The sequence below is a fragment of the Lissotriton vulgaris genome, chromosome 1_1 (genome assembly GCF_964263255.1).
Source record: "Lissotriton vulgaris chromosome 1_1, aLisVul1.2, whole genome shotgun sequence".
NCBI lineage: Eukaryota > Metazoa > Chordata > Amphibia > Caudata > Salamandridae > Lissotriton > Lissotriton vulgaris.
Window position 1 is genome coordinate 1,731,676,835 of NC_141685.1, and position 25,941 is coordinate 1,731,702,775.

The window sequence follows — 25,941 nt, forward strand, 5'->3', positions numbered from 1 at the left end:
GAGAAAATCATATGTAAGTAGTCCAGTAATAGCTTGATATAATGGCCCGAGTTAAAGACAGAAAATGGAAATTCACGTTTGCCAACCACAAGGATAACTTAACATGTGTTGAGTTGAAACTGAGGAGGCAGATATCAACAAACACAGAACTTCAATACGTGACTAGGAAGCGTTTTCTTACCATTTAAAATCACTATTGTGACGAGAGTTCTTTCCAGTCTACTAATCAACACCTTTGTTTATTTATTCATTTTAAATCCAAAGAAGAGAGCAGAACTTTCTTTGTGTCGTTGTAACGCTTTGCAGGCCCTTGCCCGCCACTATTCGATGCTGCTCTGAATGTTCATGGTAGGCTTCCAGTGTTAGCAGCAACATGCCATGTTCATGGCTTTCCTGTGCTCTTTAAGCATCCGAATATAAATAAATTAAACACTCGAGATCACAGTGCAATTCTTCAACTCTGAAGGTGTGTCAAAATACAAAAACCAACTCCAACAGCCTTGTTTACTACAGTAACCTCTAACAAAATGCCTGCCTACAGGCATTAAAACAATGTAATGACAAGCAACCCGTAAAGCTATATTGGCTTTAACATATGCTTTTCAAAATACATAAGTTAGACCTACTGTCTGTCATATCTTTCATAATAAACAGATAAGTCTTGAAGCAGCGGACAGAACTTCACAAAATGAAGCAATCAGGCCTATAAGCTTCATCGTCGTCATCGTCGCCAACCCAGAAAATTATAACGAGCATAAGCTTTCTCACATGATACTCATCAGGCAAACAGTCATCAAAATTACAAACATACAAACTGATAACTGCCAAGAAATAGTCAACCCCTCTGAACAAGAATCATCATAGAGAAAATCTTCTACCCCAAAGGTTTACCATTGGGGTAACCAAAACCAAATCTCTTGTTTACTAACTTAATCTGTGCGAGTCCGTGTAACAAAATGCTAGTCTGCAGCCTTTGGAATATAAAAACAACCCACCCTGGAGTGCTTCCAATGAAAACAGAGCTTATATTGTACTTGTTGCCTTGTGGGAAAGCATATGCTCAAATACTGTGTTGGTTATAGTGGCATTCAAATGATCATGGCAATAGACTGGATCTGTTTAGTATGAAAAGTTATGATAAAGGCAGCTACCGAATATCTATATTGTGGAAACAATCTGTTAAAAGTCAATAGGCATTTAAGATTAGTTTGTTATTACTCGTTATTAAAGTCTGAGGGGAAGTTAATCGTTAGAATCTCAAAGATTATTGTGGTAGGCAAGGGATTTGGAATTATGCGGTGTCGGTATCCGGATTGGACCAAACAAGCCTTGGCAACCGCAACCCACGCTGATGTTGAGATTGGCTCTGTTGCAGACCAGCAAGGTCTGTGGCGCTTCTCCTTTTCAGGGAAGCTGGGGCAAGCTTGGAGCAACCAGGAAAGCAAAGTAAATTCAAGACGGCATCTTCAAGGGGCTCACTAGCCAACGGGCAAGGAACCGAGCTCAAATGCAAAGGCGGGGCCCACGGGACACTCGCGGAGTGTGAGGACCAGGGCTTCGGTGCAAATGGTGCTCGGGGATGGGGCTTCTCGTACCCAAATTCACAACTTACTGAGGCTTCAGGAAAGGAGTGCAGGTAGCAAAATGCAAGTGTCCAAGATGTCCGGTCCCACGTCTCTCGTGTCCGCCACGGGTCTTAGCTTTGCTGTGGATGTGGGTCAGAGAAGTCTGGAAGTCCAGTTCTTGAGTCGCAGAGTCTTCGAGTTCCGACGGGAGCCTTGAAACTGCAGACTGGCGAAGTTGCTGCTGGTGCCTGTTTGCACAGGATGGTCACTCCTTGGCCACAAGGGAGACGTCTTCAGTCTTCCAGTCATAATGGAATGTCGAAGGTCCAAAATAAGCCTTTCAAAGATTCGTCCAGGATAATCTAAAGTCCCAGGGACACAGCTCCTATACTTATACTAAGGATGGGGGCTGGATTACTGGACTAGGTCCCTCCTATAGGTGGACCTGAGAAGGAGGTGGTTACACCCCTTTTCCTTTGTCCAGTTTCGCGGCAGAGCAGGGCTGGAGTGCCACAGCAACTGGTTTGAACCGGGCTATGCATGGAGCACCTTGTGTGCCCCAGGCAGTGTCTAGATGCATTCACTGAATGCAGCCCTCCCTGTCCCAAATACACAAAGTCAGTTGTGTATACAGAAGGACTTCTGATACATCCCCTCATGAGGCACACCATTGGCGTTCATAGAAAATGATTCGCAAAGTGGGTTGAATGAGTTTCAAAGTTTTTCAAATTGGGCGATAGTATGCCTGGATTCAAGAAAGTGCATAGCTACACTAGAATGGTTGTACCAGAAACTCACTCACATCCCTGTCACCGACCCGCGAATGGAGTAAATTACCAGGCACGCTACTCGTAGCACCAAGTAAGTTCATAGATCTTTGACTTCGTTAACGTTAATTTTATAATCGACACGCACCATATGCGCTGTGTCACACACACGCGTTAGAATCCCACACTACCCTCCCCTCACTTGCTAAATCCGTTACACCTATGCACCCGAGAACGTAATAGAGCACAACCTTTCACCTAGTTCACGTTAAACAACCCACCTCTTTCCACTTTTCGTTATCACTGACATAGCGACTTACCGCGCCCCATTTTTCTTCCTCTTCAGATTCCGTGATCAAGGGCTTTCCCGCCCGAAATGCATCGGGAATAACTTGGGAATAACTTGGGAATAATTTTGACATCAATCTAATGTACTCACATCGTAACTGATATGATGTAAATATCAGCATGAACCACGTATCAATAAAACGTTGAAAAACTTTGAAACTCATTCAACCCACTTTGCGAATCATTTTCTATGAACGCCAATGGTGTGCCTCATGAGGGGATGTATCAGAAGTCCTTCTGTATACACAACTGAGTTTATCTAATCCGGTGCAGTGACGGTTTGCACCACCCTAGAGAGCACCCTGAACTTTATATACACCTCACAACGGAATTCACTAGTACCTAAGCTGTGCACCTCCCACCATCTACAAGTCCAAATACACAAAGCCCCTGTCTGGGGAGGTGCCAGCACCTCCCTGGACAGGACAGGAAACCTATTGTCCAGGCCTTCCCTGCCGGAGTCTTGTCCAGCAACAGGAGGTCAGACTCGTGTCTGTGGCAGCAGCATCCATTTTGTGATGCTGAGGCTCTGTTTAACATTAACAGGGTAAAGTAATAAGCTACATGTCTTTTCCCTCTAGAAGGGTGGAATGCTACCCCCGCCGCCAGAATTGGCGGGGGGGGGGTAGTATTCCAAAGTGTTTGACACCTTACACAACATGTTTTAATAAAGCCAAACCAAAGTTAGCATTAACGCGGGGATTATAATGCACTTAAGCGTATATGGTATGGCTATATCATAGAACAGTTATAAGGAGATGGTTCCGAAAGCTGCAGAGGGGCTCAGCTCATGCTAGGGCACCCTCTCACATAAAACCAAGCACTCTGCCTCCAGGATTGTCGAGGCCTACCATAGGAGTGGCTTATAGGTGTATATGTGTCTATATATAAAAAGGTAGATATAGGTATACTATATCTAAGTAAGGGATGATTACACCACCTTACAAAGGCTGTGTGAACAGATCTGTGGTGTCAGTTTGGAAGGCAAACCAGGAATGGCACAATAAATGTTGCAGCCCCTGGTAGGCCAAAGGTGCACCTATGCCCTGGGTACCTATGGTACACTATACAAGGGCTCACAAGGGTGACCCAGTAACCAATCTGGTATGTACCTAAAGTACATGGTATCAATTTAGAGGGATAACAGCTGGGCTGTGGGTCTGATTAGCAGGCCCAGAGCCACACTAAAGTCGAAAAAACAGAATCACAGCTAAACTGAGGGTGACCATAGGAAGCAGACCCTACTCTCCTGCAACCATAATAACTAGTGGAAGAAGTTTTAAGAGAAGAAGGTTAAAAGCAGCTCTAGATAATTTAGATACAACCATGTTTTTTATTTACAGCGTAAAGATCCGTGACCTACATATGATTAGTATGTTACAGAAAAAAAGCCATTCATTTAAAAACATGCGGTTTTAAAAAACACTTTAGAACAGGTCTGTTGTGGAACAATCTCTTTTAGTTCCAAAGCAACCTTGTGACTTTGCCTGGTTAGTAAACAAATGGTCTTCAAGTTACTGGAGGTCTCCATATTTTTAGGTCTCGCCTGTCGATGCGCATGCGCATCGAGCAAGCGAGACTATGGGGGCTTATCCACTCTTTATCCACTGCAAGGAATCGTGGCGATTCCTTGCAGTGCCCGTGACTTTTAAGCTCAATGCGCATGCGCATTGAGCTTAAAAGCGCGTGCACGTCCGTCTTGTTTTACCCGCTCCGCCCCCTCCCCTTCCCGCCGTGTCGCATTTCTCCTCCCCCCTCCCCTCTCTTCCCTCCGTCTTGTTTGCTTATTTTACCCGCTCCGCCCCCTCCCCTTCCCGCCGTGTCGCATTTCTCCTCCCCCCTCCCCTCTCTTCCCTCCGTCTTGTTTATTTTACCCGCTCCGCCCCCTCCCCTGCCCGCCGTGTCGCATTTTTTTTTAAATCCCCACTTCCCCCCTTTTTGGTTTGGTGCCGATTCTCAGGATGTTTTAAGACCATTCCGGACCATTACGGGAACTCATGGGGATGTTGGAATCTAGAATTTATTGGGAATGCCGTAATTTCAACACCTCGTCATAAAGCAAGACAACAGACAGGCGTACAATAACTTTTTTAAAAGATATAAAAGAAACACTTCTCTAGCTCTGCCCTTTATTATTTTGCCAGTTTTACGGATCCCTATTTGATGATCTGATCCACCTTTGATCATTTCTGCTTGTGAAATATTATTAAATATTTATCGGATTTAAATTTGGTTTGGATTATGAAGCTCTTTCTGTATTTTTGCCTGTCCTTTTTGTAAACAGACACACGTCACAAGCATTTTTTCCCTCAGAGGATTACTAAACCAAGAAGGATTTTGAAATGAGAGTGAAGGTAGAGGTTGTGGACGCTATTTTCAGCTCAGGGTCCTTTGCGATTGCAGCGGTTGTCTGCTGTTGCCTGTGTCTGTAATCAAGCTCTCTATTGGCTCGTGCTACCGGCTGCCAGGCTACGCTTGGCCTCTGGTTGTTGCTGGTGTTGGATGCAGCGTGAGGATTACGTTTCACCATCTAACTCCTGGTCGTTATCTCTCTTCTTGTATCTCCGGTCTTCAACCCAAGCTGCTACTAATAAGTTTCACAAAATTTGGGACTGTTTCCTTCATTCTTCATTTTACATATGCTTGTTTAGTGTAGTACACATGCTTACGCAGGATTAGTACTTGGCACCATTGCTCTAATTAGTATTTATTTTGCCTTGCATTATGTTGTAGTTGTTTGCTGGTTTCTTTAATATGTGTGAAATGTAGCCCTGGTTCTGTGTGTTTTTCTGCGCTTTGTTTATTTTACCCGCTTCGCCCCCTCCCCTGCCCGCCGTGTCGCATTTTTTTTAAATCCCCACTTCCCCCATACCCCCCAGCAATGCCAACACTGACGCCGTGCTCTGCTCACTCACCCTCACCCTCACTCACCCTCAACCCCTCACCCCCTCACCCTCAACCCCTCACCCTCAAACCCTCACTCACCCTCAACCCCTCACTCACCCTCACTCACCCTCAACCCCTCATCCTCAACCCCTCACTCACCCTCACTCTCACTCACCCTCAACCCCTCACCCTCAACCCCTCACCCTCAACCCCTCACCCTCACCCTCCCTCACCCTCACCCTCCCTCAACCCCTCACCCTCAACCCCTCACCCTCAACCCCTCACCCTCAACCCCTCACTCACCCTCACTCTCACTCACCCTCAACCCCTCACCCTCAACCCCTCACCCTCAACCCCTCACCCTCAACCCCTCACTCACCCTCACTCTCACTCACCCTCACTCACCCTCAACCCCTCACCCTCACTCTCACTCAACCCCTCACCCTCACTCACCCTCAACCCCTCACCCTCACCCTCACTCAACCCCTCACCCTCACCCTCACTCACCCTCAACCCCTCACCCTCACTCACCCTCAACCCCTCACCCTCACTCACCCTCAACCCCTCACCCTCACTCACCCTCAACCCCTCACTCACCCTCAACCCCTCACCCTCACTCACCCTCAACCCCTCACCCTCACTCACCCTCAACCCCTCACCCTCACTCACCCTCACTCACCCTCACTCACCCCCACTCACCCTCAACCCCTCACCCTCAACCCCTCACCCTCAACCCCTCACCCTCAACCCCTCACTCACCCTCACTCTCACTCACCCTCACTCACCCTCAACCCCTCACCCTCACTCTCACTCAACCCCTCACCCTCACTCACCCTCAACCCCTCACCCTCACCCTCACTCAACCCCTCACCCTCACCCTCACTCACCCTCAACCCCTCACCCTCACCCTCACTCACCCTCAACCCCTCACCCTCACTCACCCTCAACCCCTCACCCTCACTCACCCTCAACCCCTCACTCACCCTCAACCCCTCACCCTCACTCACCCTCAACCCCTCACCCTCACTCACCCTCACTCACCCTCACTCACCCCCACTCACCCTCAACCCCTCACCCTCACTCACCCTCAACCCCTCACCCTCACTCACCCTCACTCACCCTCACCCTCACTCACCCTCACTCACCCTCACTCACCCTCAACCCCTCACTCACCCTCAACCCCTCACCCTCAACCCCTCACTCACCCTCAACCCCTCACCCTCAACCCCTCACCCTCAACCCCTCACTCACCCTCAACCCCTCACCCTCACTCACCCTCAACCCCTCACCCTCACTCACCCTCAACCCCTCACCCTCACTCACCCTCACTCACCCTCACTCACCCTCACTCACCCTCACTCACCCTCACTCACCCTCACTCACCCTCACTCACCCTCACTCACCCTCACTCACCCTCACTCACCCTCACTCACCCTCAACCCCTCACCCTCAACCCCTCACCCTCAACCCCTCACCCACCCTCACTCACCCTCAACCCCTCACCCTCACCCTCCCTCACCCTCACCCTCCCTCAACCCCTCACCCTCAACCCCTCACCCTCAACCCCTCACCCTCACTCACCCTCACCCTCACTCACCATCACTCACCCTCACTCACCCTCAACCCCTCACCCTCACTCACCCTCAAACCCTCACCCTCACTCACCCTCAACCCCTCACTCACCCTCACTCACCCTCAACCCCTCACCCTCACCCTCCCTCACCCTCACTCTCAACCCCTCACCCTCACTCACCCTCACCCTCACTCACCCTCACCCTCACTCACCCTCACCCTCACTCACCCTCACCCTCAACCCCTCACCCTCAACCCCTCACTCACCCTCACTCTCACTCATCCTCACTCACCCTCATCCTCACTCACCCTCAACCCCTCACCCTCACTCACCCTCAACCCCTCACCCTCACTCACCCTCACCCTCGACCCCTCCCCCTCAACACCTCACCCTCACTCACCCTCAACCCCTCACCCTCACTCACCCTCAACCCCTCACCCTCACTCACCCTCACCCTCACTCACCCTCAACCCCTCACCCTCACTCACCCTCACCCTCACTCCCTCACCCTCACTCACCCTCAACCCCTCACCCTCACTCACCCTCAACCCCTCACCCTCACTCACCCTCAACCCCTCACCCTCACTCACCCTCACTCACCCTCAACCCCTCACCCTCACCCTCACTCACCCTCAACCCCTCACCCTCACCCTCACTCACCCTCAACCCCTCACCCTCAACCCCTCACTCACCCTCACTCTCACTCATCCTCACTCACCCTCATCCTCACACACCCTCAACCCCTCACCCTCACTCACCCTCAACCCCTCACCCTCACTCACCCTCAACCCCTCACCCTCACTCACCCTCACCCTCGACCCCTCCCCCTCAACACCTCACCCTCAACCCCTCACTCACCCTCAACCCCTCACTCACCCTCAACCCCTCACTCACCCTCAACCCCTCACCCTCACTCACCCTCAACCCCTCACCCTCACTCACCCTCAACCCCTCACCCTCACTCACCCTCAACCCCTCACCCTCACTCACCCTCAACCCCTCACCCTCAACCCCTCACCCTCAACCCCTCACCCTCAACCCCTCACCCTCAACCCCTCACCCTCAACCCCTCACCCTCAACCCCTCACTCTCAACCCCTCACTCTCACTCACCCTCACTCACCCTCAACCCCTCACCCTCACTCACCCTCAACCCCTCACCCTCACTCACCCTCACCCACCCTCACCATCACTCACCCTCACTCACTCACCCTCAACCCCTCACCCACCCTCACTCACCCTCAACCCCTCACCCTCAACCCCTCACCCTCAACCCCTCACCCACCCTCAACCCCTCACTCACCCTCAACCCCTCACTCACCCTCAACCCCTCACTCACCCTCACCCTCACTCACCCTCACCTTCACTCACCCTCACCTTCACTCACCCTCACTCAGCGCAACCACAGCATCTTAAACTAAATATATTTAATAAACTTTAAGCTATTGGCAATATAAAATAAAATCCATTTTATTTACGTATTAATTATTAAAAAAATTTTAAAGACATTGATTTTTTTTATTTCAATACATATGTCACATATAAGTCCCGTTAATACAAAACATGTTGCTTTACAAATGCTAGAGGTGTCACATTTACAAAAATTATAACTATTGGCTTTGTAAAGAAGAAAGCTATTAATTTCGCTATTTAGAAAAAACAACACATAAATAAAAAACAAAAAAATAAATAACACCTATAGCTCAAACTTTACTACTGCGAGACCTATTGCATTTCCAATGCTTGTTTTTTAAGATATCTGGACTCAATAGTATGCTACAATGTTATTTACGCAAAGGAAATAAATAGGTCCGTACCAAATAAAACTGCCTGAATTTATTTCATGCAATGCCGTCGTCCGATTAATAAGCAGCAACCTTAGCACCGAGTCACACTTGTCCCTAAATAGTTTTAATAAAAAACTATTAGAAAACATTTCAAAGGTGAAGAGATGGCTGCAGTTTGCATCTCTACTGCGGAAGGACTTTTTAATTAATGCTTACTGATTTACATAGACTTACGTATGTCACTATTTATTCTGCCTGAGGCGAATCATTGTATTTAGTCAATGTTATCCTTCTAGAACACAAGTAAAATAGTTTCCTGATCTGAAAAGGAGAGGACGGCTGCCATCTTGTTTTACTCGTGCTCTTAAAATCTATAATGCACTACAAGCCATTGATTCCATAGGAGGAAGGGCAGAGATGCGGAGATGGCAGCTCTGTTCCCACTAGCTGAAAGGTTTCCTTATCAGACAGAAGCAATCGAGCAGTTTAGCTCTCTGCGCCAACTGAGACAAAGTATTACTAGTTGAGTTCAACTAATATTTCACATTCTTTCAAATCGCTCTGCTTTGTTGAAACACTGCAATGAAAGGCGCGGAAATCCCCTGGGTTACAACACGAAGAATGCAATTAAACACACACGAGGAGGAATAAATGGTTTCTCGATTTAGACATCTGAAACACAGACTGAGGGGGAAATCAAGCACATTCCCAAAATTGGGCACAGCATGAATCCTGCTTTAAGACTCTGCCACCACCTGCCCAGGTGTCTGGAAAAGTGTTTCAAAAAGGGTCAAGACTCAGGAATTTTTCTAGAATAAATCAGCAGAGCATTGGAAAGTTTTCTTTGAGAACTGGATATGGTCTTGTATACACGTATAACTATTGAAAGCATCAATTCTGTGACAGGAAGAGTAGGATAAGAGACCTTAAAGTATTACAGGTAAATAATTCTACCATTCAGTTCCTGAAGCAAGATTGACTGCTAAATTTGGATTGTGAAGGATAGCGGAGCCATTACGGGCGCTTTTTAGTAGTCCCAGCGAAAAGAAGGGTTACTGGGCTCTAATTGGAACAATTACTTCTGGTGTTGTGGGGACATTTAGCCCACAAATTAAACACAAATGCGCAATGCTACACAGGAAATAAAGGGAGCAAAACTGTGCTCAATTTTTTGGAGGAGAGTTTGGGAATCAGCCGTTCCCAATTTTAGACTGCTCCTTGATCACTTTACAGGCATTGGGGTCTCACCGATCTATTCAAGAATGATAGCCACAACAAGAATAAAACGGATTGGTATGTTGTCTCTATTCTACTGAAGTAGCTACCCCACCCTTTGAGGCACATCATACTTTTAAAGTTTTGGAGCAGGGCATTACCCCCTTTGCATTGCTGTCATAGGTGGGTCACCGCTCCTGCCTATGTACACACATGTACACTGTCCATAGGACAAGTTGTGCTTCTAATTGCTTCAATGTTGTCCACGGATCATTAAATTATGCACCAGCACATGCCTCCAGTTAAGAAAGGAGTAACAGCAACGGCACAGGGGGGCAGAGGCCAAACTCACACATGCCAGGGGAAGAGAAAAGACCTTCTTTGGACCTTCCTTAGGCCCAAATCTCACGTCCTGCATCCGAAGAAATGAAGAGCCCACACCGAAATACAGCAGTCATCTTGTTGGGGTTTTCTAGTAGAACTGCAGAATGTGCTTGCCATTTCCTTCAGTTCCAAGCCATCACAACGCATTTCTGCTTCCTGGGATGGAATCAAACAAGAGTTGCAATTTTTCTTAGCGCCAAGCCATAATTGGCACTCCATCTTGCCTGTCTTTCATAGTCAGTTTTGACTGTCTGGCCTGTCTTTCATAGTCAGTTTTGACTGACTTCTGAAACTCTTTGCAGATCGATCTGGGGGAAATTCAAGTGCCTATTGCAAGCACTATATCGGGGAGTAAGTCACCTCGCTCTGGGGCATACTTCAAGAAGACCAGGATGACTTGCTTGCTCTCTCCCTACATTCTTAAATGCATCAATTTTATGCTGTTTGGGGATTTATGTACATCTGAAGGAACCCATTTGTAGCTTTGGCTCGGCCCTTATAAAGGATCATGGAGCCTGGAACCTTGGTCTAATCAACTCAGCACCCACACATAAGGCTGGACATCCATTGGATCCTACTTTTTCAAACATTAAGGGCCTTACTATTGACCACCCCACTCCGCCACTTCTACACTTGTACGGTCTGACCACTTCACAGTGCCTTTCTCCATTCAGATTCTTTCATTGCCCTCAACAGCTGCAGCTCGACCTCTGGCTCTGTCCACATCATTATCCAAATTACCCTCTCTTTCCTTCTGACTACTAGACACCTTACCGAACCTAGTGCAGTCTATTAATCTTGAACAATCCATGCTTGATGATTGGTTCCAAGATTTCCTGGATGAGGTACTGCCAAATAAGCCAAGCACCTCAGCCAGACTCCACCGTCCGACCCATGGTTTCAATGAGGCTTTGAGTGAGGTGAAAAGGCGGTGCAAACTTCTGGAGAGGTCTTTGAGAAAATCCTACGCTGAGGAGATAAAATGCAAGTGCAAAGGGGAACTAAAAAATGATCGCACGTTATGTAGAGCCACCCAGGTAACGTTTTACTCAGATAAAATCCTTGCTGCTCCGAACTGTTCCAAAACTCTTTGAAGTAGTTAAAGAACTTTCAGGTCCCAGTATTGTATTTCCCTCCCCCCTCGTTGTCACAGCCACAATATAAGGATCTAGCAATTTCATTTTTTTTCCCCAACAACTTTAACAAGCAAATTTCAGATGGAAGGCAATATTTATAGCACAAGCTCACAGATGGAATGCTCAAAACCGGAAAGCAGATTACATCAGTGCTTCCAAGCCACCCAAAGTCTGAACTAATTTGCCCCTCAGAACACCTCTGTCTTTTATACTATCTTACACTGCATAGAGTCAGGCTCTCCTTGAAACCCTCTTCTCCAGCCAACTCAGTACCTGGGTGCAGCCCTAATACAATTACTGACAGTTCTCCTTAACTTCTCCTTACAGGAAGGGGTGCATTCTTCAGGCATGGAAGCTGGATGAACACCAACTCATTAAAGCCTAATGGGGATAAGACTGAGGTGATGGGCAAGAACCCCTTGCTATGGGGGCCCCAGCACTGGCCTGAGACTCTAAGCACTCTCCCGGAACCAGTCTCTAAAATAAAGAACCTAGGTTTTTGGCTAGATGTAAATCTGTTGAAATCCCAAATTGCCAAGATAGCTTCAACCGGTTTTGGGGTCCGGAAATTGCAAAAAAAAATAATAAATCTTCTTGCTGCTCCCTTTTTCAGCCCAAACAATGGCTATCCAGGCCTTGATTTTGTCAAGACTAGATTATGGAGACATCTTCTACTTAAGGGCAGGCAAGTCTTCCATTAGACGCCTACAAGTCCTTCAGAATTCTGTAGCTAGGGTTTCTATATCATATTCCTAAACATGCCTCTGTGTCATGTCTTCGAGAACTTCACTCGCTTACGGTGGATAAATGCACACAGTTCAAAGCTCTATGCTATATGGATAAAGCTAGGGTGAGCAGTTTACCTACAAGAACTGGAGGTACCATACCAGCAAACTTGATCCCTTCAGTAGAGCAACCGGTACCTTTGTATAGTTCCCAGAGTTAAACTGCTTGCTCAGGCTGTTGCTCCTTCACACACTTAAACCCTAAACTGTGAAACACCCTGCCCGAGTCCCTGAGAAGTTGCCCATCAGTGACCACCTTTTGCAAAAATATGAAAACCTGGTTGTTCATCATTTCTCACTGCGCAATTTTCTACCTTTGTGTTGAAGCACCGGGAATCCCTTTTGGGTAGCTATGAGCTAACCAAGATCTTATACAAATAATAATAATAAGACTGACAGTGCAGATGCTTCCTGGGGCTACAATGGGCAGGCGTACACTTCCTCTTGAACAGCTCCTTGACATCCTCCTATTCTAAGCAGCCTTTCCTTAATATATAGATAACTGCAGTACCTCTCTCCAGTATTAAGTGGGCTCCTTCCTTCAAGGTAATTCAAGCTGGTTTCTTTCAAAACGATGCATAATTTTCAGATTCCTGTGTCTCAACCTCGCAAAAACTGGACAGATATCTACCACAATCACAAAGCTTAGATTTGTAATAAGACCTAACTGGTGTGTGACCCATGACACAGTGACTGAGAAATCCTAGCTGATTAAATTGAGGGTTTCTGATAAATACATTCAATTTACAGGCAGAGATTCTGGATTGCATAGGCCTAGCCCAAGGAATGGTTGCGGAAGGTCCCTGTTTTTCTGAGTATACCTCCAAGGCAGGTCAAGCCACCGTCTTTGTCCTCTAGTGCTAGCAGCCCCAACCTCACAACCTTCGCTCCCCAGCAGAGTGGTCGCTCCCTTGCCTCCCTGGTGATCCACGGTATCGTTGTGTGTTCTTACCCTCACTTTAGACCTGCAGCGTGCCCTGCCTGCCGCTTTTGACAAGATCGAATTGATATCGCGCCTGCTTGCCGCTCTGTGTGAAATTATTTATTTAATATCGCGCCTGCTTGCCGCTCTGTGTAAAAGTATTCTATAACGTGCCTGATTGCCGCTTTGTGTGAAATTGCTTAATAACGCGCCTGATTGCCGCTCTGTAACGCTTATCTTTGTAACGCTTAACTTTTAGCACTGTTTGGAAGCATTTACATTGCACCAGCGCATTTCGCCCCAAGCGCTCCGCTCCGCTGTCCCCTACGCAGCCATTTTAGTTGTTGTTGTCCTCCTTCGTGACCCGCCCCGCCTCCCAGCTGAGACGCCCTCGCCCCTCCCCTTCCTCCATCCATATATGACAGGTGTTTTTGCGCGCAGCGTTCACGCGCAGCGACCGCGCCCAACCCGCGCCGAAGGTGCGCCAAAGGTAAGCCCGTCTACGCCCGTCCGCGCCTGGACCGCGCCCAGCGCCAGACTCCCTGCCCCTCGCATTGCCCAGCCCTCCCGCATTACCTACGATGCCGCCTCCCTCCTAGCCCTTAACCCCGGTCGCGCCCCAAACTGCGTCCAAGCCGCTCCTGGACACACCCATGGCCCATTCTCCTGCCTCTCCTGCAGATTCATCGGCACCGAAAGCATATCCGCTGCGACCACAACACAGACTCCCGACCCCAACCACCTAGAATGCATCCTTCTCAACACCCGCTCGGTCCACAGGCACGCCATTGACCTTTGGAACCTACTAGACACCATCTCCCCTGACGTCGCCTTCCTAACGGAAACATGGATGAACGCCTCTTCCGCCCCTGACATCGCCATCGCTATCCCTGATGACTATAAGATCACACGCAAGGACCGCACGGACCATACAGGAGGTGGAATCGCTATCGTCCATAAGAAATCAATCCGCATCTCGACCAGCTCTGACGCCAACATCGCTAACTCCGAACACCTTCACTTCCAAATTCACATCGACCCCAAGACCACACTCAGAGGCACCCTCCTCTACAGACCACCAGGACCCCGCGCAAAATTCAGTGAAGACATCACGGACTTCATCACCCCACACGCGCTCCCCTCTAAAGACTACATCCTTCTGGGAGACCTCAACTTCCATCTTGAAAAGAGCAAAGACCGCAACACCACCACCCTCTTGGACAACCTAGCCAACCTCGGACTTAAACAACTGGTCACTTCCCCCACCCACATCGCAGGCCACACACTCGACCCCATCTTCACCTCCAGCAACCATGTCTCCTTCAGCCACACTACGAATCTCCTCTGGACTGACCACAGCTGCGTTCACTTCACCTACAACAAACCGAAACCCATCGCCCACCTCCAACCAACTCTACAAAGAAACTGGAACAAAATCACCACGGAGCAGATCTCCACATCGCTCCTTCAAACCTCCCCAGCCCTCTCTTCTAACGCCAACGAAGCCGCATCTAACCTCACCCTCTGGCTTTCCAACACCGCCGACACCTTAGCACCAATGAAAAAACGTCAACACAAACTTGGTATCAAGAAGGCCTCATGGTTCAACGATGACCTCAAGAAGTCCAAGAAACTGTGCCGCTCCCTTGAAAAGGCCTGGAAAAAAGACCCATCCACCAGCAACAAGGACGCCTTCAAAAGCGCCATCCGCACTCACCACCAACTGATCCGAAAAGCCAAGAAAACAGCATTCAAAGATCGACTTGACAACAACGCCCACAACAGCAAGGAACTTTTCAACATCGTCAAGGAATTTTCCAACCCCTCGGCCAACTCCAACGACATCTCCCCCTCTCAAACCCTCTGCGATTCCCTAGCCTCTTTCTTCCACAACAAGATTGCTGACATCCACAACAGCTTTGACAACCAACCCGGAAGCCAACCCACCCTACCATCAGCTGACCATCTTCCCCCCCGTTAACACCCTTAACGCCTGGAACCCTATCTCCACGGAGGACACCATCCGCCTGATGAATTCCATCCACTCTGGATCCCCCACAGACCCATGCCCTCACCACATCTTCAACAAAGCAGACTCCGTCATAGCTCCGCACCTCCGAGACGTCATCAATTGCTCCTTCAATTCCGCTACCTTCCCAGAAGATTGGAAACACGCTGAACTCACCGCCCTTCTGAAAAAACCAACAGCAGACCCCACCGAACTCAAAAACTACCGCCCCATCTCGCTTCTTCCATTTCCGGCCAAAGTCATCGAGAAAGCTGTCAACAACCAGCTCGCCGCCTTCCTCGAAGCCAACAATTCACTCGACCCCTCACAATCTGGATTCCGAGCCAAACACAGCACTGAGACCGCCCTCATCGCAGCAACAGACGACATCCGTACTCTACTGGACAATGGAGACACAGTCGCCCTCATCCTCCTCGATCTTTCTGCAGCCTTCGACACAGTCTGCCACAGCACCCTTTTACATCGCCTCAGAAACATCGGAATCCAAGGAAAGGCACTGGAATGGATCACCTCGTTCCTCACCGGAAGAACCCAGAGAGTCCGCCTCCCACCATTCAATTCAGAGGCCTCTGAAATCATCTGCGGCGTACCACAAGGATCCTCACTCAGTCCCACCCTCTTCAACGTATACATGAGCCCCCTCGCGGCCATCGCCCGCCAACACAACCTCAACATCATCTCCTACGCGGACGACACTCAACTGATCCTCTCTCTCACCAAAGACCCCAGCACCGCCAAAACTAACCTTCACGAAGGAATGAAAGAAGTCGCCGAATGGATGAAACAAAGCCGACTGAAACTGAACTCAGACAAAACAGAAGTCCTCATCTTAGGTAAATCCCCCTCTGCTTGGGACGACTCCTGGTGGCCGGAAGCCCTCGGAAATGCACCCATCCCGACAGACCACGCACGAAACCTTGGCGTCATCCTGGACTCCTCACTATCAATGAACAGACAAGTCAGCGCCGTATCCTCCTCCTGCTTCAACATTCTTCGCATGCTCAGAAAAACATTTCGCTGGATCCCCACCGAAACAAGGAAAACAGTCACCCATGCTCTGGTCACGAGCCGACTGGACTACGGAAACACCCTCTACGCAGGTACCACCGCCAAACTCCAGAAGAAACTACAACGAATCCAAAACGCCTCAGCCAGGCTCATATTAGACATCCCACGCAACGAACACATCTCTGGTCACCTTAAAGATCTCCACTGGCTACCCGTCAATAAGAGGATTACTTTCCGACTGCTCACCCACGCACACAAATCACTCTACGACATCAGACCAGACTGCCTCAACTCTCGACTGTCCTTCTACTCCCCCCCCGCCAACTTCGCTCCTCCAACCAAGCCTTCGCCACTGTACCTCACATCAACAAGACCACCATGGGAGGCAGATCCTTCTCTTACCTGGCTGCCAAAACATGGAACTCACTCCCCGCTTACCTTCGCCTCACCCAGAATCACCTAGCGTTCAGAAAGCAGCTTAAAACGTGGATATTTGACAAATAATCCTCCTCCCCTTCCTAAGCGCCTTGAAACCCTCTGGGTATGTAGTGCGCTATATAAATTGTATGACTTGACTTGACTTTTGGAGTGAAATCTCCTAATAAGAATGGAGCAGGAATGGGCACAGATTCTCCCTATACCTTAAAAGGGGCCTGTGTGTCTTATCGTCTACATACTGGGGTACGCTTCTACAGCAACAGTGTGGGTGGAGGCTGTGGCTTCATCACCAAGCGAATGAGGTATGTGGTCATTTACTGCTGTTACATTGCGGTTATATTGTTATATTGCCATATTGATACTAGTTTGCTGGACAGCTACATGGAAAGCTATATTGCTGTATTGCTGCACCTCGACACCCCTGGTCTTGTCACCTTTGATCTGATTACTGGTTGGTCTTCTGATCCCGCCCCAGTCTGCATTTCCATCCTGTTTTTGGTAATTTCAAATCCCTACTCTGGCCTTAGGAGGGTGCGACCTGTTGCACCATGAGAAAAAGAAAGGCACCTACAGGTGATAGCACAGTGCCCCAGCACTCTTCTACAACAATTGACAGCTTTGTGGTAAGGGCAGTGGACCGTGTAGCAAATTAAATAAAGATTGTGGAGCGGCGCCTCTCACTCACAACAGAGGATCTCCATGCATTGCAGCAGCCATCATCAACGTCTCATCTGGAGATGAGTGGCTCACCCGCTGTTCAATATATGGATCCTGATCTTCCTAATGTAGCACTTGTGGGTAGCATTGGGGAAGCTGTCAACTCAGGTTTTGCACTTGCAGAGGGCTGCGGCTCTACTAATGATCCAACAAAAGATCTGGCCCCTACAGTTTGTTCCCCTAACCAAGAACCATTAATAAAGTGCAGGAGAAGAACAACCAAACAAGTGCCAAAGCAAAAACAGCTAACCTCTAATCAGGTACTTGAAAAGAGTGATCAGATCGATAAGATACCCCTACAATTCACGAATGAACATTTTTGGGGTATTTCGAGTAAACGAATCAGTGACCTTCTGGATGCTAAATTACCCCCAACTTTTAGCCAGTTTTCTGCTGCTGAGGCCGGCCTGACCATGCTCTTAACTTGTGACGATGATGACACCCTAAATCCAGGGGTGGCTCCACTAAACGAAGTAATTGAGCAACAGCCCACATGATCACCAACCAGGAAGGGATCTTTTTCCTGCCTTGCAGCCTTCCATCGAAAACCTGGCACTTGGCATAAGGAGCAGGACAGCCACTTAGGCTCTGGCCCCCACCGCAAGAGCAGCCTCACAAATTCATAAAGATGATGGACTCCCACCTTCTAAAACTGTCATATCAAAAACAGGAAGAGGGGCAGAAAGTAGCACCTTAGAGTCGGTCAATTTGCCACTCATTGACCTTACCCCAGCTTCTTGCACCCATGTCATTATATTGGCAAATGTGTCCGGTCTACCTGCAGGCACCATTGAGTCTACCAGTGGACTCAAGAACAAAATCCTTTTTAGGTTAAACAATTCAGTAAATTGTCAGTGGGACCAAAGTTATGACATCTTGTTTTTACGTCGAGTAAGGTGCATCAGTCCACTTGAAAGTTATTACGCTGGTGATACTGTAACCATAAATGTTCGCAATCCTAGGGCAGCTGGGGACATTGTATCTTTAGTGCAGGATGGCAGGGTAAAACCAAGCACCATAACCAAATTACCCTTGGCTTTCTATTACAGACACCTAGCACCATCTGTCATACAAACGTCAGGGTTAGTAGCTTGTATTGCGCTTCCAATAAACCCCAACCAAATCTCAGCTTACCTGTCAGAAAAAGGTATATGCCCCAGTCAGCTTTGGAGGAAAATGATTGACTCCTAGCCGAGGGACAGGATGATGTCAGCCGAGCCCGGGTTATGAGGGTCAACATTGACCAACCAAGCCATCAGCCATTGCATGCAGATTCTGTCATGAAATATAGCAGGGTTTCGAAACAGACTCCAAGACGGGCACTGGCTATCTTTTGCTGGAAAGTTTGACATTGTATGTTGCCAGGAGGCTTGGGCTCTTGATTCAGTTGCCATCAATGGGTTCACATCCTATTAATCTGGGGTTAATCAGTCTATTGCTGGAAGAGGGAAGTGGGGTATAGCTATCTTGACAGCATGCTCTATTAAAAATGTGAAGGTAAATGTCTTAGCCTCGGAACCCTGCTATCAAATCTTGCATCTTCATATACCTAAGCAGCTGAATACTCTTTTAATAAATGTTTATGTTAACTTTTTTTCAGCACACGCCATAGGCATTATTGAAGAGCTGGAAAGGTCGTTCTCAGACTTTATGGAAAGACAGAAAAAACATACATCACTGATTTGAGCTGGAGATTTTAATATCTCTAAATGTCTGCACAAAGGTGACCGTACATGAGGTTTTAGCAATGTTGAGGGGGACAACACTGGCCACTTTGCACATTCAAATAGTAGGTTGTTTTTAATCGCACAACTTCATTTTTTCATCAAATATTTGGGAAAATGATTGAAATTAATCCACCATCTTTTGTAGCAAGGGGTAAAGGCAGTAACATTAATTTTGTTCTCATCTCAAGGAACTTGGTATGCAACCTTAGTCATTATGAGGTACGCTCCCTCCCGCACAAGGACCGTAACCCTAATAGCTTTACGAAGATCTGTGAATTTATATCCTGCAGCCTCGTATCGAACAAACTCGTAAATGAGCGAGCAGTGCATTCATGGTTCAGTTCCGGAAAGCACTAGAAGCCCTAAAACATGTCACTATTAAAATGCTGGGTGATACTACTGCCATAAGGGAAGCACAATATAAATATAAGCTAGCCCTACAAGAAAAGAAACAGGTTATCTGAGCTAAAGAGTGGGAGGATCTAAATAAAGCAGCTGAACTAAAAGATAATAGACTGTTCTAGGACGTATTCAACCGACCTTTGTTGTCGGACAACCAAACTTCTAGCATTGAGTGCCATGTCCCTGAGGCCAACTGGATCGCTCACTTTTCCTCGGTTTTTAATCCAGACAACAAAATCAGTTGGTTCCTAAACGAAAATATGCCCGATCACCGCCCTATTAACAAGGAGTGGCTAATTGATCTTGTAGACTTAGCTGCAGTGAAAAAATCTATAATGAATGATGCAAATGGCAAAGCCCCTGGCCCAGACAGGGTTCCAATTGTTCTTTTCAAAAACAATGTGGAACTCTGGGATCCCCTGGTTGTATTGAGGGCTGATTTGAAAGGCAACCTTTTAGATTCATTGAGTAAAGTCATCATTGTAGCCATCTATAAGAAAGGGGATCACAACTGCCCCTCATGTTATCGACCAATCTCATTGATTGATTTGTTCCACTGTAGAGATCCTGCGAGGGTAATCTAGGGCAAATTGGAGGACTGGCCAGAGGGTAGCTGTTTTTTCTCCCCTGCCCTGTATGGCTTCCATCAAGGCCTAGGAACTGTAGAACAAACCCTTAACCTAACTCTCATCATAGGCAAATATGCCAAAGCCAGGAGAGGGGCCATACAATTGCCATTTATGGACCTCTCCTGCGCTTTTGACCTTGTAGATAGGAGCAGATTATTGGGCCTGATGGAGCAGGCAGGTATTGATCCCCATCTAGTAGATCTGGTAAAACACATGCATTGGGACTTCACAATGAAGGTGCCCTTTACACGGAATGGGGATTGTACAGCCTCAATAAATGTGACTAGAGAGGTGGGACAGGGCTGCATATTATCGCCTTTCCTTTTTTAATATACATCAACTGCCAGGACACCGCTTTATAGTCTTGCTGCGACGATGTTCCCCGGATTCGTAGGTAGATCGTGCACTCCCTAAATTTAGAAAACATACTTTGTTTTTACCCTAAGATTTTGATCCGTGTGCTACACCTCCTCTTGTGCTTACCTTACACAGTGAAACTATCATGTGGGGCCAGAAGCCAACTGGCTTCTTGGATAAAGAAGTGCACAACTTATACTTGATATACAAACTTTTTAAACAAAAATGATTTCTCTTATATCTCATTATTTTAATACATTATTTCAAAACAATATATAACAATTCTTCTCAAATGATTTCAAATTGTGCACTTATCAGATATGTGCTATGTGTTCAATACATTTTTTTTAAAAACACTTTATTAGCGACCGCAATATAACAAATGTAGTAACAGGATGATTCAGTCGGTACAGTCTTTTCCAATTTATAACAATCCCCATTAAGCGAACCACAGTAATATTTCGTGTTCAGTGATGTGTTCAATACATAATCAGAAAAACACAATTATTGATGCAACAAAATTATCTGTGCCATTGGATGTGGTCAACATAGGCCCAATGCATTTCATGACCTGCGCCCCTTCGTCAGGGGCGCATTCTTGAAAAGAAATTCAAAGAAATCACTAATTCGCTTATACACCATAGGAGTTGCTTCTGTAACTATAACTTAAGACAGCATTTGATCAGTATACCTTCCCGAAACGGACCCGCCAGAAGTTGATGTACCTTCCCGATAAACGCAAAGCGAAGTTCCCAAAACAGAGACTCTTCCTGTCAACTCTTGGTCAGGGGCACTGAATGTGCCCCTGACGAAGGGACACGGGTCCCAAAATGCAGACACAACATGAATTCAAGTGTGCCAAGACATTTTAGTGAAAAAAGAGATATCAATTTAATCAAATCAAAACTTGTGAAATAGCTGACCAAAGCCCAAGTTCAGTTACAATACTAAAAGACTATTGAGGCTAGAAATATGTTGAAATCAACCAATGCAAAGCAAACTGCAGGAAGGAATTATTATTATTTTTTTAATGTTAATTTTCTCGCTATATGTGAGACTCTAGAACCAATGTTTTAATTGTGAACGTTGAATGGGAATTCATTCATACTAAAAAACATTGTATTATTCTAACTTGCCATTTTTATGCCCTTCTAAACCCATGTTGCAATGCTGTAACCGATTAGTAAACCACAAATTGAGTGTACTACATTGCAAAACGCCATTTAGCGGTCGCAAACTCTGAGGTAGCAAATTGCAGGGTCTGCAACCACTAAATGTCTTCATACATCTTTCCTTTAGGTTTAAAATACTATTTACAAAACATTGGCACAGTATATGTAGATTGTGGTGTCCAGCTGAACAAGATTTTGTGTCATATTATGTGGTCCATGCGTCTGACACTAGGTGCTCTGCACAGAATGCTCTCTGCACAATTTGCCCTGTTCCTTATTAACTATATACAATGTGTAATTAGTTATAATTAAAAGAATAGATTACAAAAATTAAACCATTAATGTAACCAACTTCTACAGAAGCGTTTCACTCACATGGCAATCAATCACCAATGTACCTTGTTTCACCAAAAAATCTCCACTCGTTGGAAAGCAAAACACGAATGTACCACGTTTATCCAGAAAACATCCTCCACCTAAATATCCCGTTTTTCCAGAAAACCTGCGCTCACATTGCTATCAAAGAACCGAAAAAGGAAATTCACAAGGCAAAGAAACCATAAATGCAACTATCTATTCAGAAACGTTCTAGTCACAGAAATCATAAATGTACCTTCTTCTCCGTGAAATGTATGCCTGCAAGGCAACTTAACCATCAAGGCACCACGACTTATCCCCAAAACCTCCATTGCAAAGGAAATCAACCCACCAACATCCTCACTTAACCTGAAAATCTCCACTTCCGGGACAAGCAAACCAATAACGCAGCCAGCTTATCTGGAAGGGTCTATTCACAGGGCAAGCAAACCCTCAGTACACAGAGCTTCTCTGGAAAGTACTTGCTTACTAAGCAAACAAACGATGTGTTTGTCCTCCTTCTCCTGCCTCACAGGGCAATCAAATTACACCAATTCTATGGAAGATTTTTTTTTCCGTAATGTTTTCTTTAAGTTTCTTTGATGCAGTATGCCACGAGAGCTTAGTAAAAAATACATGTATCCTTATAAGACATATTAAAAACTGTTACAATATCCAATTGATGTTCCACTACAGAAAGAAAATAGATTAAAGATTATGCGTGTGTCTTAGTCCCAGAACTCAGAAATGTTCAAACTCGAAAAGGCAAGGAACATAGAAAATATACAACAACAAAAAAAATCAAAAAAACAAAAACTCACTCTCTTAAGTACAAATAGGTCAGTGGAGTCCACTAAAATCTAATGGCACAAATGTTGAAGCTCTGTGTTCAGAGGATGGCGCACTATAATTCGTTTCTCGTCTATCTAACAACTGAAAGAATTGTGCAGCCCAGTTTGGTATGGCCTTGGAATGCGCATTCAGTGATCTTGTTTCGTCAACTACGGAATGCACCCATAATCATAATATGCTCTCTAGATTCTGCTGCTCAATAGTAACATCCATGGGTATCATTTATAGTGTAAATTCATGGATACATGTCATTAAATTCTAACATACACGTGGTTGTGTCTTAAAAAAAATCACAATCCGCAAACAAGTAATTAGCAGACGTTATACTATACAAGCATCCAGTATAATAACATAGTGTTGACCATAAACTATGCACTGTGCATTGAAGCAGTGCTGAGGTTTGACGCCCTGCTACTGTATTTAGTTACAAACAGTGATATTTTGGATACAGTCCTCCCAATGTACACAACTCTACTGTAAAGCTGTGGCTGGTAGCGTTCTTCTTTTGTTCCGGGCTACACAGTAATTTTTTGTCATATAAAACATCACGTACGTACTCATAATTGTACAGTGAATACTTTTCGTTCTGGGGTAGACCTGCTCCTGACCTACGTGCTGTGCAGTAAATCAGTGCCCAGCATAACTAAGTGTAGCTGTGCCCTGTGGTGTACATCGAACCCGTCCGTAGTAGGGACACAGCGCTGCACTTGATCGCAGAGGCTTGCAGTTAAATAAGTGGCATTAATTCAGAGTTGTAAAGTGGAGCAGTATCAGGTAAAGCGCTGCCCATGTATTCCATATAGATCGCTTCGGCGATGTAGGTTTTTTTTATTTTATTTTCGAAGTTTTCTATAGCGCTGGCGAGACCCGAGGGTATCGGAGAGCTTTACAGCAGGATGGAGAGAAGTCAAATACAGGGCATATAGAATAAACACTGAAACAATGTAACTTTTAAAAAGTGATATTTATGTTCTCTCGGTTGTACAGCGTAAAACTAGCAGTGTATACAGTGCTGCAAAGTTGCATTATAATATATTTCGTCAGTGTGTACAGTGCTGCAAAGTAGCATTATAATATATTTCGTTTATCACTAGCACCGTACTTGGCCCATTACACTGTGCAGCATGGGCTACGGATGGCTGACTATCGTTGTGCTGGACCGAGAAGCATTATTGGCTGCAAAGTGCAGTACAAGTAGTACACCAGAGTCTAGGCATCAGAGTCCAGTAAAGCCTTGTTAATTATAAAGTGATTCCCGGGTACTCTACTTTGAACTAGTGTTCTCGCGTCCTCGACACTGCATAGTTCAATGCGGTCCATACAAGCAGTACTGTGTAACTAAGCAGCTCTCAGCAAATATTCAGCTCTGCTGAAGGCACAGTCCAGGTACTCACTCATGGTTGCTTCCATTCCGGCTCCTGGCCCACCCGCTTAAGTCCCAGGTTTCAGGGCCCCTCCTGGGCCCCTGGCACCGCCCCTGACCAGAGGACCCAGCAGGACATCACCACGGCAGCCACCCTCAGTGTTCCGGATCCGGGCCCAGGACTTAACTGCCCTGCACACTTCCGCGTCAAGAGCCACGCCCACCTCTAGAATACAGCGGATACAACCACACCTACCTGCCTCTTAAGTCACACCTACTAGTCGAGTAGTCACGCCCACCCCTTCTCAGACCCAACCATTCATACTTTGGAGACACGCCTATTTCTTAAGAGTCACGCCTATCATATTTAGAACTATACCCATCGGGATAAAACAACGCCTACATCTTTATATTCAGTATACCTCCCCTTTTCATTGCCCACTTGAGCCCCCTTCTATGAAAACCCGCCCATCCCATTCCGAACTCCTAAGCAACGCCCACCCCTCAAATGCTGTTCGAGTCGCGCCAACCTTTTAGTACGACTCCGAGATCAACCACCAATCGAAACCTGCAAAGGCCCGCCCATATTTACGTTATCAAGGTGACAACAGTCGGTCTCGCTGCCTATCCCTGAGCCTGATTCATGAAGATGGTATTTGGGTACTATTTGTCGCAGCGGCGCATTTCGAGCAGCAGCCGCAGCTGGGATGGCACCGATGTACTACATCGCAACCTTTTGAAGACGTTTTTATTACAATATTTTGGGAGTGTGTTAATTTTCACCAGAATATTTCAGGACGTTATCAAAATAGCTAATACGCCACATCAACCATTTCTTGGTCTGGGGTAGCTGTCCAAGCTTCCGAAAAACCCTGTTTCTCAACTGGCGCAACCGATGACCAGAAACTCGAGGCTGGCAGGAGAGGGAAGCGAGAAGGGTTGACGATCGTGCCCGAGACCTGTGCGCATCTCGAAGCTGTCTAATCCGCAAATGCAGCGGCCATCTTTTCAAGGACATGTTTTTGAACAGATGCCCCGGGAAACTAACCACGTTCTTTTTCCGTGTCACTTCACTAGCGTATAAACAAATGCGTTGGATTTCAACCAGTTTTGATATTATTATAAAAGTTTCAACTATTGGAAGTTTTTACTTTATTTTTCACAGTTGTTACTTGTATGATTTAGAGCTCTCTAACTCCGCAGTGCCATACGTGAGCAGCTCACAAGTAAGAATCGAATTCATAAACTGCATTGATCTGAAAAACGCGAGAGTCCTAATGTTTACTTCAACTTGTCACCATATAGTTGTGAAAGGACTGTTTAACCTTTTGACTGTTCGGGCTTTCAGGTCTTGGCACGAAGCTCTTTTTTGGTTGTTAGAGGGTATCGTGTTTAAACCTTTATAACTTTTTTCTCAACAGGTATCCATGCCAAAATTGCATCCTTTATGACATACTGGGGAATGTACCAATGGTTTAGACTCGATTCCCCTGGAGGGGACAGAGCAAATACCTAAAATATAG

At 46.6% G+C, this 25,941-nt stretch overlaps 1 protein-coding gene across 1 annotated transcript in view; it reads right to left on the minus strand.

Annotated features, from left to right (window-relative positions):
- Nucleotides 1-24,645, minus strand: part of USP6NL (USP6 N-terminal like) — a 927,917-nt gene extending 903,272 nt beyond the window's left edge. The window contains exon 1 of the mRNA XM_086918996.1: nt 24,450-24,645. Within this exon, the coding sequence (XP_086775122.1) occupies nt 24,450-24,465 (16 nt within the window). The 5' untranslated portion in view covers nt 24,466-24,645. The remainder of the gene's footprint in view (nt 1-24,449) is intronic.
- Nucleotides 24,646-25,941: the final 1,296 nt, after the last annotated feature.